This window comes from Protobothrops mucrosquamatus, unplaced genomic scaffold (genome assembly GCF_001527695.2).
Source record: "Protobothrops mucrosquamatus isolate PMUCROS unplaced genomic scaffold, P.Mucros_1.0 scaffold854, whole genome shotgun sequence".
Taxonomy (NCBI): Eukaryota; Metazoa; Chordata; class Lepidosauria; order Squamata; family Viperidae; genus Protobothrops; species Protobothrops mucrosquamatus.
In genome coordinates, this window is record NW_015387109.1 from 121,500 (window position 1) to 136,385 (window position 14,886).

At 40.9% G+C, this 14,886-nt stretch overlaps 1 protein-coding gene across 1 annotated transcript in view; it reads left to right on the plus strand.

Annotated features, from left to right (window-relative positions):
• The window catches only part of RPAP2 (RNA polymerase II associated protein 2), a 46,217-nt gene extending 33,556 nt beyond the window's left edge, over window positions 1-12,661 (plus strand). Inside the window, exons 12-13 of the mRNA XM_015819059.1 lie at window positions 10,509-10,658; window positions 12,370-12,661. Coding sequence (XP_015674545.1) covers window positions 10,509-10,647 — 139 coding nt within the window. The 3' untranslated portion in view covers window positions 10,648-10,658; window positions 12,370-12,661. The remainder of the gene's footprint in view (window positions 1-10,508; window positions 10,659-12,369) is intronic.
• The last annotated feature ends 2,225 nt before the right edge of the window (window positions 12,662-14,886 follow it).

Sequence of the window (14,886 nt, forward strand, 5' to 3'; positions counted from 1 at the left end):
TTTTTTTGCCGTGAGCTGGGTGTGTGTTACAAACTAATCTTTGTAGAAATGTTCTGAAAATATTAACCAACACTTGTGTGATTCAATGGGCTTTGAGCTCAGCTGCATCTGGTGACGCTGCCAGCAGTGGGAGCAATCAGATCAGGTAACCAACTTCACTTCTTGCAGATTCTGAAATCTGCTCTTTCTTTTCCTCCTTCACCTTCTTCAGTGATTTAACTGGACAAAAACAATATCAATTATAGCTTTTATTCCAATCGTAGGATTAAAAGGCACCCTATTTCAGGGCACATCATATTAATTGATTGGCAGTCAGGAATAAATTTAAAATCTAAATGAAACACTCCTTTTTTTTTTCTTTTAAGATAAAAGAAATTTAAAATTAGTACAATGGAAGTTGCTTTTTAAGGAAATTCAGTATCTATTAGTCCGTCGGGTATTATGAAATTCTAAATGTAGGTCTACCTCTTTTTATAATTCAGCAGCAAATATTCCTAGTTGATAAAAAAAAATTAAATGTGGGTGGGTGGGGGGAATATAACTAAACTCTCTCACATGTTTCCCTTTTGTTTTCTTGGTCCTAGGCAACCCAAAAAATGTTGAAGGTAAACATTTTTCAAAAAAGTTAAATTACCTTTGTTCAGATAAAACGGGGCTGATTAAATTGCACTACAATCTATTTCCAAGTTTGTTTTTAAAATGTGCAGCATGTTGTAAGTTAGAGGCTTCCAATTCAAGACCAGCCATCAAATATTAATGTGTTCTAATGGAAAATCTTCTCTAGAGGCAATTCTTTTTTGCTTTCAATGAGATTTTTGTCAGAATGTTTTGTCAAGCTTTTATTTCAAACTTGAACACAAGTCGTAAGTGGGAAGTCTTTTAAAGCTAATTCCTAACAAGGATGTACGAATGGCAGAATTATAGTCACTAATCAGAAAATGTGTTTTTATAGAGTAGAACGTTTTTTTAAAAACGATATATTTTTTTTAGTGCCTTACATTTTTTTCAGTCAAATGTATACTTAGCATACTCTAGTGATTCAGAGAAATCCACATTTAGTTTTTCACAAGGACCTGAAATAATGTTATTTCAAATGTGACTTTGTGTTTGTGTTTTTCTGTGACTATTTTTGTATTGTTTCCAGTGCAAATGAAGGCAGAATTCTTTTTTCACTTCCACACTTAACATTTCAAGAAAGGCATTGAGAGCATCATAAATTTACTGTAAAATGTTAAAATCAGCCACCATCTCTGAGATATTTATCAGGCAGATTTTCCTACAGGTTTCTCATGGTGCTCAAACAGCTTTTTTTTAATGAGGATTCATGAGCCCTTTACTTTTTTTTTTTTGTATTATTAGTATAAAAGGAAGTCAAAATGATAGGATACTAGTCTGGTGGTGCAGAGCTGCCCAGCCAGTACATAAAAATATAATGCTATAAATCTTCCTTCCCCTTCTGAATGCAATCCTGTGTAATTTTACTCAATACTACATAGCTTGACACATTTAGAGCTTTAGCCATAGTCATCTTTTTCGCCTAAATGAAAAACAGAAAGCTCTTCTTACTAATAACAGAAGATTTTGAACGATTGAACTTTTCAAATTGCCATCGTTTTTATTTCAGAGTGAATCTCTCTAATTTTAGTGGAACGTAACTTTTTGAGAATTGTATTCTTTACCTGTTCGAAATATAAACTAATATTTTTAGGCTGGTTAAGGCCATGATATCTCTCTCTTTCAGGTTTGGCTGAGTAGTGTTGTGGAAAAAGCAGAACTCTGAAACATTAAACAAGGCAGAGGATCTTTTTCATTACAGCCTTTTAACGTGATTAAGCTGAGGCATGATGGTTCATTTGGGGTTTATATTTCCCTCAGCCTCTTGGGATGCTTCTAACAAATGCATAGTATCTGATTTTGGAGGGAAATGTGCATTTTAAATAAACAAGCCTTAAAATCTTCCCCATTATATTACCCAGTTATTATGTTACGGTAATGATTTATTAAAGCTCCTAGTCAACAAATGAACGAAGGTGCTGTATGTAAATTGTTTTGTTTGTTTGTGCGTGAAGAACTGACCAGAAATTTTTAAGATATGCCCTAAAAATGCCATAGCTGAGGAAAACATTTTCCACATAAGTATTTTATTAACTGCTTGGACTTGCTTTCTCTAAAGGCGTGGTGTTTGTTTATAAATCTTGCACTGTGTAGGACTGGAGTGGCAATCCTGCAAATACTTCTCTTGAAAGAAGTTCCACAGAGTCCTTCTCTCTTCCAAAATTCCTCATTCTTCTTTCTGCTTGGTTTTTGTTTTCTCTCTTTCCCCCACAAATTAGTATCCCATAATTGCTGGACATGCTGTCCTACATCCGGGTGCTTTCAGGCAATCTCCCCTAAGTTTTTGCTCCTAATTTTTATATTTCATGATATGTAGGATACACTAAAGCAGTGGTGGCGAACCTATGGCATGCGTGCCAGAGGCGGCACTTGGAGCCCTCTTTGTGGGCACGCGTGCCATGCCCTGGAGATGGCAACCATCCTCTTCAACCAGCTGCCCGCTAACTTGCCGAGGTCCCACGTGGCCGGATGCATCCCAGCACCCATGCGCTGGCTGGCCTTTGTGTGCGGGGGCCAATGGTGTCAGGCAGCAGCCACCCTGGCCCCTTCCTTGCCTTGCCCTGCAACATGGCACCCCTGCCCTGCCTTGCCTCACCCTGCAGAACCAGCTTTCTGCCCACTGCCCCACCCACCAGAGACCCCTGGATCTCCCCAACCCTGCCCGCCCCCCCCCCAGGTGTCCTTCCCCAGGAGCAACATCGAGCTGGCCATGCCCACCCTGGCCACGCCCACCCATCTGCCATGACCACTGTAGCCATGCCCACCTGGCAGCCACACCCACCCGGCGCCCACGCCCACCTGGCAATACATAAGTGGGTTTTGGGTTGAAGTTTGGGTACTCGGTCTATAAAAGGTTCGCCATCACTGCACTAAAGTATTGTAGGGTTGAAATCGCTTGTTCTCCTGGGGAATGGGGCATCTCCAAATTATCTCGTGCAGGATACTCTATTTTACTCCTTTTCAGTTTTCTCCTCCACGTCCCCTGTCATAACAGTTTTCAAGCATTGCATGCTCAGTCTTCATTCATCTCCCAGCAGAACCGTGCCTGTTGCAAATCTTGGATTACTTTTGTATTGTGTATATCACAAAAGCTCATTTTCACTTCTGTTCCTTTTGTTAGGAGATATTAAGCTTGAGAAATTTCAGAGCCTCATGAACCATTTTAGAATTTTCAGAATCAGAATCTTATTACATTTTATTTAATTAATTATTAAAATGATTGATTATTGACAATAATATTAAGGATTCTTTTAATATTATTAGAAGATCAAATCTTGGTGTTTTCTATCATAAATTTATTTCTGGAGTTTTAAATATTTCATCCATCTAATATAGAGAATAAGAGAGAGAGCTGCTTTATTTAATTTATAAATATTGGTTTCTTACATACACATTTTCCTAAAATCTTAGTATATATACTGATCTACATTCTGCCATTGAATTCTTGAATTTCATTATTTTCTATTTGAAGTTGGCCCTTTTCCCTAATGTTGCTGCCACTGCATGTTTTAAAAAGTTATATAGGAAGCATGCAAACAGTAATAAATTTAACATTATGATTTTGTTTCAGCTGGGCATGATAATTATGAACATTTAATTAAATAAGAATTTCAGATGTATTTCTACAGTAGCATTTATCTTCCTAGGAGAAGCCTTATCCAGCCAACCGGCCTAATAAAACAAGCTTATCTTTAATTGCTATTTTGTGATAGTTTTTGGCATTAAACCAATGGGCCAAAGACTAAGCAATGGAAGACAGAAGATACTGTTAGGATATTTTTCTTGAGTCAGGAGATAAACTGAGGTTTTATACATATTCTTTTTAAGCCACACAAAGCCAGAATACTACTGCTGAGGAACCTATTGATCCTACTCAACAAGAAAGTGCCCCTAGATGGTTATGACTCACTTTCCAATAGCTTGGAATTGCTAGTCACATATTTCCAACCAGTTATCAGACTAGAGACATTTTTTTTGTCTTCTCTTATGTACAATTATAATTCTCACCAGACTGATTAGATCAGATTAATTCTTTAACCTCTCTTTCTCAGTCCATTAACCCCTGTGGATTAATTGCCCTTGGTGGGCAAACAGGACTTTAGCTTTTAAATATAGAGGAAGAATTCATGCCTTAGAGGCCATAGGCCCATCATATAAAAACAGAGAGAACCAGTTTGGTGTAATGGTTAAGGCACCTGACTAGAAAGCAGGAGACTGTGAGTTCAGTCCCACCTTAGCCATGAAAGCTAGTTGGGTGACTTTGGGCCAGTTACACACAATCTGCCCAATTTACCTCACAGGGTCATTGTGGGGAAAATAGGAGGTAGAAGGTGTTTTAGATATGTTCGCTGCTTTGAGTTATATACAAAAATAATAAAGGTGGGAAACAAATAAATAAACTGCTGGAACAAAAGGCCAGGATACAAAATGATGCAAATCTAATGAACTCTTCCATGATTCATTGTAAGTGGGAAGGTAAACTTCTGAAAATAGATAGCATGCTACCGTTTGAAAATATAACCTATTTTCTTACCTGCCATTCTAAGGATTGTTATTACTGTCACTCAAGGTCTATCTAGTCCAATGAAGATCTAAGTTATGGATAATGGCTAGAATAATGCTGGAATATTTGATTGCATATTATTATGGCTTTTGTCAGCTTTTGCTTAAAAAGAAACAAATGTATCAACCATTTTTCATTTCCCACTTCACTTTGGTAGAGAAGAGAGGAAGAGGGATTCTAACTATCTTTCATGTAAAGTAGATGGCACTTAATGGCTTGTTGAATTTAGCTCATGGTTATTGGTTGTCTTACATTAATTTTTACTCAGCCTTTTCTTGTGTAACATATGTGAAATAGACAGCTTGATTGTGTTATTGTGATATAACATTCTGAACAACTTTTGAGACTTTAACTCTTTTCGGATTTATGGCCTATTCTCCAGCTAGTTAGTGGAAAGTGGTGGGTGGAAAGATATAAAGCAATATTTCTCAGCCTCATGCTGTCCAAATATGTTTGAATCCCCAGTTAGCCCAGACAAGGCTATATTAACTGGAGGATTATGCATTCAGAAGGCACTAGGTCAGTGATGGCGAACCTTTTAGAGACCGAATGCCCAAAAACCTCCCCGTCCCCGCTCCACCTACTGCCCTGCCTGCTCCGCCCCCACCCGCCCCCTGCTCCGCCCACCCACAGGGCCACGCACCGCATCCATGGCCCACTGCAGATCGCCCAGGTAGCCCTGAAGCACCATGGCAGCCACGCCCTCTGCCCACATCATCTGCACGCTACAGGGCATGAGGGTGGAGTCTTGTCCCTGCTGCCTGGCTATTTCCTTGGCTGCGCTGATCCATGTGGGCTGTGCCTGGGGGCGGCTCTCCTCCAGGGGGGCTGCTGGTGAGGAGGGGGCCATGGAGGGAGGCGGGGTTGGGGCAACGGCACGTGTGCCCACAGAGAGGGCTCCGAGTGCCGCCTCTGGCACGTGTGCCATAGGTTCGCCACCACTGCACTAGGTTTATAAATGAAATGTTCATTGTTTATATCAAATGTACAGAGTAAAACAATATTGATATAATATATGTTGATGTACTGGACTGTAATGCAAACTTGGAATGTCATTTGCTGGTAAAGACAGATTACTTTCAGACAAATTTGAAACAAAAAATAGCTTGCTGCTTGTAAATAAACTAAAGGTTACAACATACTGATTGAAGGATCATGCCCACGCTGGCTGACACATTTTCAACCTTCAGGAAATGTTTCTCGATTGACTATGTACAGCTGAACTACATGTTACAAAAGATCTGAGCTAAAGTACTGTTTTGAGGTACATGCTCAGCTCTTTTAAGTTGTCAGGTTACTATATAACCTCCTGTGAATTGAAAATGTACCAGAATATTCCCAGCATTCTTCTGTGACCGAATACTGGAGGGGGAAATGAGAACTGGATAACCTTAATTATTGTTTTATAGGTAGTCTTTGACTTAAGTGGACCCTGCCGTAGCATGGGAATAATGCTAGGAAGAAGGTAGTCTTTGACATACTACATAATTGGGAATGCAACTTCTGTCACTCAATGAAGCAGTCATTAAATTAGTTGTATCTCATTTTATGATCTTTTTTGCCCCGGTCATTAAGCAAATCCAGCTTTCCTCGTTGACTTTGCTTCTCCCCCCCCCTCCCAGAAAGGTGGGCAAATGGTTATCACATGATCCCAGGACACTGTAACCAGTGTAAATACGTACCAGTTGCCAAATATCCAACTTTTGATCACATGACCGTGGGGACAGCTTTATAATACGACTGGTTTCTATCCATCTGACCTAATCTTCCCTGACCCTTTGTTTTTCAATTAATTAATTCATCTTCTGAATTCCAGAGCAACCCTAAATGAGATGAGTGGCACAGTGTATTACTTAGACTCTTCAAGGTATCCCTTGCCAGCTTGCACCAATCTTGTCACAATGTGAGCTTGTTTTATTTTCCTCCCAAACTGGCTAGTGGCCTTCATAGTTCTGCTTATTGTAGTAGTGTTGACTATTTCTCATCCAGATTGGCTAATAGGATGAAATTCTGCGGTGAATACAACAGCTCCAAAGCTTAATACAGGTAGTCCTCTATGTATGGCCACAGTGGAGCTTGAAATTTCCATTGCTAAACAAGACAGTTGTTAAGTGAATTGTGGCCCATTTTACAACCTCTCCTACCACAGTTGTTAGGTGAATCACTATAGTTGTTAAGTTAGTAACACAGTTGTTAAGTGAATCTGGCTTCCCCATTGACTCTTTGATTGTCAGAAGGTCGCCAAATGTAATTGCGTAACTCTGAGGACACTGCAACTCTCATAAATACAGGCCAGTTGCCAAGCGTCCGAATTTTGATCACGTGACCAGTGGGATGTTGCAGTGGTCTTAAGTGTGAAAAACTGTCCTAAGTTACTTTTTTCAGTGCCATTGTAACTTCACATGGTCATTAAATGAATGGTTGTAAGTCAATGACTACCTGTATGGACACCTGTGGGATACTTACAGGGAGTTGTACTTTCTCAGGAACAACAGGCCCTATTAGCAGAGCAGCTAATTTTCCACACCAGGGCTAGGCAACCTTGGCTCTTTTATGACTCGTGGACTTCAACTCCCAGAATTCCTGAGCCAGCATGGCTGGCTCAGGAATTCTGGGAGTTGAAGTCCACGAGTCATAAAAGAGCCAAGGTTGCCTACTCCTGGTCCACACCAATTATTATTGAACTGTGAGGCAGCTTTGGAAAAGCTTTTCCCCAAGCGGTATGCTGTTAATTGAAGAAAAAGGTGATTTCCTTAAAATAATCAACCTTGACATGGTTATTCCTAGTTTTTTAGAACCTCAAAGGAGTTCACGGGTTGAGCAGATACACCTAGATTTGCAGATCTTGTTATTTGCCAGTGTCGGTCTTGCTACCACAAGTTCAGAGCCCTCACGGGCTGCCTGTTTATTCATTTATTTTTAAGTTCACTTACTAGATTGCTTCAAGTAATGGAAGCTCAGCTCAGAAAATGCACTGCTCTGATTACTGGCTTGCTCCCGTTGACCTGCAGCTTCTGAGAGTTATATTCATATTTTATGTGCCCCATGGCAGTGGGTAAAGCTAAATTAAATAATCATTGGAAAAGCTTCTGTGGTGAAGAGTCCAAGCTCTTTTGTCGAAATCCATGACACAGGAGAGGCAAGTTCAGAAATCAGAAATCTTTGTTTCACGGACCGAAAGGGTACAGACTGAGAACTGAGATTATCAGGCTAGAAATAAAAAAGGAACGTGAAACTCTTTATTCTTCAGTGGGAAATAGATTCCAGGTTAGACCTTTAATGTCTGCATGTCAAGATTGTGCTGTACTTTTCCCTCAACGAAACTGCCCTGGTCTATATCTTCTGGGGGGGTTTTTTGGGTTCATGCGGTTTGGGGAAAAGATAACTGTTTCGACTCTAAAATCTACAAGACTCTGACATGTTGGAGCATCTGTGGCCACTCCTTTCTTTCTCTTTAATATGCATAGATCAGTGATGGCGAACCTTTTAGAGCAGTGGTTCTCAACCTTTTTAATGCCGCAACCCCCAACTGGTTGTAAGTCGAGGACTAAACCGGTCGTAAGTCGAGGACTACCCAACCGGTCGTAAGTCGAGGACTTTCCCTGCCCGGGAGCACCACACATGTGTGGTTCCGCCCCCTGCACCGGCCGAGGCGTAGCTGGCAAGCGGCAGAGACGGAGCAGGCCGACCACCAGCTGGCCCAGCCCAAGGGAGGTAAAGCACCCGCCGGAAAAGGGGAAAAAATGGCGGACAGCCTTGCTTGGCGACCCCGTGAAATGGTCGCTCGACCCCAAATAGGGTCGCGACCCATAGGTTGAGAACCGCTGTTTTAGAGACTGAGTGCCCAAACTGCAACCCAAAACCCACTTATGCATCGTCGAGTGCCGGGTGGGTGTGGCCCATTGGGTGGGTGTGGCCCATTGGGTGGGCGTGGCTGCGGTGGTAACTGGGTGGGACTAAAAAGTTCAATCAATCAATTCCAACTTTGCAAGATCTTTTTTTTCCCCGCAAGAAGTTGAAATTGACTGATTGAACCCTTTTCTTTTCTTTTTTTTTTTTGCACACGGCGGCAGAGGCCTAAAGCAAAAAGATTTTATAAAACCCAGCTGAAGGCCTAGGACTGGGGCGACAGCGCGCATGCCCACAGAGAGGGCTCTGAGTGCCGCCTCTGGCACCCGTGCCATAGGTTCGCCACCACTGGCATAGATGGACATCCCCCTTACTCTGTTGAAAACCATGGAAAAAACATCCTAGTGGTGGTGGGGGGGAAGCCTAGCAGTAATTACTCCCTTCACAACCAGAGCTGGACACGTGGGCTGCTTGTTCCCTGTTGCAGGCAGCCAATGTTCTTGAAAGGGTTGTTGGGAGGCAGCCACAGGGGCTGCCTTCCGCCTTTCAGTGATCGCTCTGCAAACTCACTGCCACCAGTATTAGGAAAAGTGGTGATCTTTCTCTGCAGAATCAGATACAAGGTGCATTTCCGTACCAGCAAATACATTTTTTTTTTCATTTGTCTCAAATGCCTCGTGTATAAATTGTAAGTAATCAGACAGGTATTGGGCATCATTACACTTATGAGTAATGAAATGTAATGGAATAGTCATTTTTGAAAGAAAAATGAGTTTCACTTATCTTGATTTGAAAGCTTACACCATTGATCAGAAAAGCCTGTTCTATTGTGTAAGGAAAAAAAACAGAAGCTGTTGTGGTGGCGGTGGTTGTTCAGAACAGAGGTAGTTTTGTTGGTGTAGGAACCAGATTTGGCCTAGTGGTGAAGCACCAGAGTAGAAACTGGGAGACTGGGAGTTCTAGTCCTGCCTTAGGCACAAAACCAGTAGGGGTAACCTTGAGCCAGTCCGTCCTCTCAGCCCTAGGAAGAAGGCAAATGGCCAGCCATTTCTGAAAAAACTCGCTGAGAAAATTACAAGGTCTTGTCCAGGCAGTCTCCAGGAGTCAGTATTGACTCAAAGGCACACACACCCTCCACCACACACACCCCACACCAAAAAAGAGTTCAGTAGTCAAAGGTTTATATGTTGAGGATATTCAATGTAAGGTTGTTGCTTATATGGTTTACACTACAGTCCAAAAGGTAATTTAAGCGTGAGAATAGGAATTTGTATATAAGGAATTGGTTACAATTCAACATGTTAATTACTGATGTAGTTGATCCCTCCGTTTCAGTCCAATTTGACTGGAAGCAATTTTTTAGCAGTTGCCAGCAATGATTTTGCTCTTTGTGAGCATTTTGGAAGAGGTAGGAGGAATTGAATGCTGCACCTTTAAAATGTATGTGTGTAATTATACCTTTGTGAGTGAGAGAGATTGGAAATCCTCTGAAGTATATACACAATCTCATACAAGATCCCACGGGGAGGGGGGGTGCTCAATTTGGAGACTCAATCTGTGCGTGGATTTTTTTCTTCCATTCAATTGTGTCCCAGAGACTGCCTTGACGAATCCCTGCAGCTTTCTTGGCAAGGTTTTTCAGAAGTAGATTGCCGTTGCCTCCTTCCTAGGGTGGAGAGAAAGTGGCTGGCCCACGGTCATCCAGCTGGCTTTGTTCCTAAGACAGGGCTATTTAATTACTGTTGGAAAACACAGCAGGAATTTGCTACTATTTCAGAGTGTCTTATTTTTTTTTATCTTAATTTATTACAAATTATATACTTTAGGGACTTTTAAAAAACTTTATGAAAATATTTCCAGAAGTGACTAATTACCAACATGATTGATGTTGTGATTCTTGATTCATATTTGACATTTATATCAACCTATTTGACACAATAAGATTATATCTTTCTGAAAACACTCAATTTTTGCCTTTCAGTTTGTCAGAAAATATCCCTGCTTTTGCACATTCTCAGCAAAATAAAGGATATACACAGTTCCTTGCTACCTTGCTTGAAGAATTATGTATCAAAACTGAAGATCTGGAAAGTCTAACAAAAATATTTAGAAGTGGCTGACTCCCTCACTGGTCAGTAATTTTTTCTCTCTCTTGTGTTTCTCTTCTTACTTTGCATCGTATAAGATCCCCTAGCAAACAGCCTAGATAGGGACCATTATTTCCAATTTATCATACGGTATCAATGGTTGCACCCAAACTTTCAACAAGTCAAAAGGTAGTCCTCGTTTTCTGATCGCTCGTTTAGCGATCATTGAAAGTTGTGATGGCACTAGAGGAGTGGTACTTATAGATAGTCCTTGACTTATGACCACAATTGAGCCCAAAATGTCTGAGGTTAAGTGAGACATGGGTTAAGTGAGTTTTGCTCCATTTTTCAACCTTTCCTGCCACGGTTGTTAAGTGAATCATTGCAGTTCATAAATTAGTAACACGGTTGTTAAGCGAATCTGGCTTCCCCGTTGATTTTGCTTGTTCAAAGATTGCAAAAAGTGATCACATAACTTTGGGACACAGCAACGGTCATAAGTATGAACCAGTTGCCAAGCATCTGAATTTTCGTCACGTGATCACGGGGATGCTACAAAGGTTGTAAGTCTGAAAAACGGTCATAAGTCACTTTTTCCAGTGCCGTTATAACTTTGAACGGTCACTAAATGAACTGTTGTAAGTCAAGGGCTACCTGTGTAACCTTCATAGTCATATGATCATAATTCAGGGGTTTGGCAACCTGCTCACAGTTAAAATGGCTGCAGCGTCTTGTGGGCGTCTGACCGCCATTTGCAATCGTCCCTGCCGGCTTCCAACAAGCAAAATCAATGGGGAAGCTGACAGGGGAGGTCACCAGTTGCTCTGATAAGTCTTCTTCCTATGCCATGTTGCCCCCTCTCTCTCCAATCTTCCTGTACTTGTGCCACACCTTCCCTCCCACGGCCTTCCGGAGCCTTCCGGAGCTTGTGCCATGCTGTACCCTCCATCCCCCAGCCTTTCCGCACTTGTCCATAGACCAGGAGTTCCCTACCGGGGGTGCGAGACAATATTCCAGGGGGTGCGAAAACTTGGATTTAGAAGTTTCAAAATTGTAATGTATATGCATAATTCGTTATTTCGAACTTTTGTAAGGGGTGCGAGAATATATCAGAAGCATTCTAGAGGAGTGGGGTATAGAAAAGATTGGGAACCACTGACGTAGACTGTGCTAGGCGTCCCATGGTCTCCCCCAGCCTCCTCCCCTTCCCCCAGCACTCCCTGGCACCCCTCCTCTGTTTTGGAACTTCTGCCACTTCCTGCTTAACAACTCATAACAACTCACGCATCTTGGGGTTACAACAGCAACTGCGACTGCTGTAAATTATTGTTGCTAAATGGCACAGTCATATGACGTTATCACTTTATAACTGCATCACTTAGCAAAGGCAATCCCAATCGTAACCCAAGAACCACTGATATATGGACTTACTCTGAAAGTAGAGAACTACTCTTGGTTCTGTATTTTAACTCTGATGATGGAAAAAGCATGAGAGATTGATTGAAGAGATGCTGTTTTGTGAAATTCTAGTCACCTCTTTCATGTCTAGGTTGCAGTGATGATTTTGGGAGGAAGTTACTAGATTTCCGGAACTGAATCCCTGAGACTTTATATTCTTTATTTTATATGTACATTTTCGATCAGTGTTATTTTTGTGTTTTCATGGGTAAGCTTTTGAAATTGCTTATTTGACGTCTAATAAATATTTTATTATGATACTGCTTATACTTTTTATGTGCATTTTTTTACTTACAGAATAAGAAGATCATCCTTCATTTCTCTCTTGAACAGAGATTGAATTAATGTTCCACCACTGGATTTGTCAAACCACTAGAAATGTTTTTGTGGTTTAGTATTTTAAAAATACCAACTTTTTAAAAAACAACAGCGATAAGAGCTTTTATTATATTGTTGCTTGTTTTATTTTTATAAATTTAATTTCACCACGTCAATTCTTCAAATTGAAGAATATCTGTGCCATTTGCGTTGGAATTTGCATGCCTTTTCGGTTTTCTTAATAAAAAGACATAATTTCAGTCACTTGCAAAATAATAAAACTAGTCTCAGTTTTAAATTATTCTCAACTAACAGGTTGAGTAGTTGGAGAGCTCTTTGTTCTCAGGAAAGACTGACTTGGCCCTCCAAGTTCTGAAAAATCTACACCCTCCCAAAGCTCAGTGGGTCTGCTTTAAGGGCCTTCTGAGGTTGCCTGCATCCAGATATTTCTGCCTTGTGACCCCATGAATTTATCTTCCTTGGTTTTAGGATTCATGATTTCCATACTCAGAACCGATGCATAGTTCATTCCAAGTTTATCTTTCACGGATCAATCACTAGAAAGCTAGAAAAGTCTTTGGAAGTCATGTGGTCCAGTATACACATAGTCCTTGAGTTACAACTGTAATTGAACCCCGCAATTGCGGATCGTAAATTGGGACAGTCATAAAGCAGGTCACAGCATGACTGGAGTTAATTTGACAACTTTTTTGTGGCAGTTGTTAAGTAAAGGCAGAGGTGGTAAATGAATGATTGTTAAACACACTTATTGTTTGCTGTGGGCCAGTTTTTGCCAGAAACCAGAAGTAAACGCCAGTTTCTAGCAAAATTGTTGTAAGTTGTGGTCACATGACCATGGGGCACTGCAAATGGTTGTAAACGTGGGCCAGTTGCCAAGCATCCAAAATGTAGTCAGTCACATGACGGGGGGCAATGTCAGAATCTCAAAACCAGGTTGTAAGTATCTTTGGGGCGGTTCATCATAACTTTGAACGGTCACTAAGCAACCGGTTGTAAGTCAAGGACTACCTGTAACACAATGTGCAACTGAATCTACAAACTCTGCTCAAATATTTCCAGCAAAAAAAGGTACAGGTTTCCAAGATATTTCAATTTTTAAAGAATTTGTTCTGTGTAAAGGTTTCTCCTAATGTTTAGTCAACACTTAACTTCTCTGGAGTTTTATTATGGAATATATAAGCTATCACAGGAACACCACAGGAGGCAGAAAATAGTTAAGGGTGGAAATAGCGCTTAACCATATTAGATATATGTAGACTATAGAATTATTTGGATAGGTCTTCAAGATTTTGTTACCATTCTTTACTAGCAATCAAGATCTTTTCAGAAATCCATGTAGGTCTTGTTTCCTGAGCATGCCTGCCATGAAAGGCTTGACAAATTTTCTACAACTGATTCTTGTCTTGCTTTCCGAAACCATGTGTGACTTGATTTAGAATATTTGCACTTAGATCAGCTGCATGATGGTTTAGGTTTCACAACGAAGCCACTAAGACAATCTTTCTACAGGTGCAAAGTGAGCGTCTCCATTGCAGGACTTCTGAATCTGGCACTTTTATTCAGGATAATCTTCCTGTTCAGAGATTAAGCCACATAAAAAAAATGATGGAATTTACTGAAGGTGACTGCTTGAGTATAGTGGTTAAGATCCACTAAGGTGCAAAATAAGGTGGTTTTGGCAACTCCAGGCTCTTGATTTTCACAGGTTTACTTCGTTACGTTTCCTGTTTAGCAGCATGATTTTTTTTTTACAGGTTTATTTTAGGGCTACACTTTAGTGCTTAATCTTTCAAAACATCTGAACTTTTACAAAATGTGGATTGTTTACAATGTTTAAAGGACTAGATTTGCCAGTTTCACTGTGACAGAATAACACATTTTCATCCCCACCCTTTCCCCTTGTTTATCATGGGAAAATTAACTTAATCCTTTCCAGCTCCTACAGAAGATGTGTCTGTGTGGGTGTGAGTTAGGTGTTTGTTTTTACAGCACAACTATTCTTACTTGGTAAAGGCAGAAAAATGGAGGGGTTCTTGACTATACATAATAAACAGAGCTATTAATAGCATAAATTAATTAATTAATAAAATGCATTGGCTTATACTTTGCTGATGCTCTACATCAGACATGTCAAACTCGTGACGTGACGTCCCAAAACGTATCGGAGCTTTTTTGCCGTTGCCGGCAATGGGGTGGGCGTGGTTTCCCAATGACGCGTCTGGACCACAGGCCGGCAGTTTGACACCCCTGCTCTACATCAATAACATTTAGGCTTATATACTGTCCTGTAGTGCTTTATAGCACTCTCTGGGCGGTTTACAAGGTAGAAATATTATTTGCATATTGCCCCCAACTATCTGGGTCCTCAGAAGGATGGGAGGCTGAGTCACCCTTGAACCCCATCAGGATCGAACTGGCTGTGGGCAGAGTTTGTCTGCAATACTGCACTCCTGATTGGCTCCAAACGGTATGATT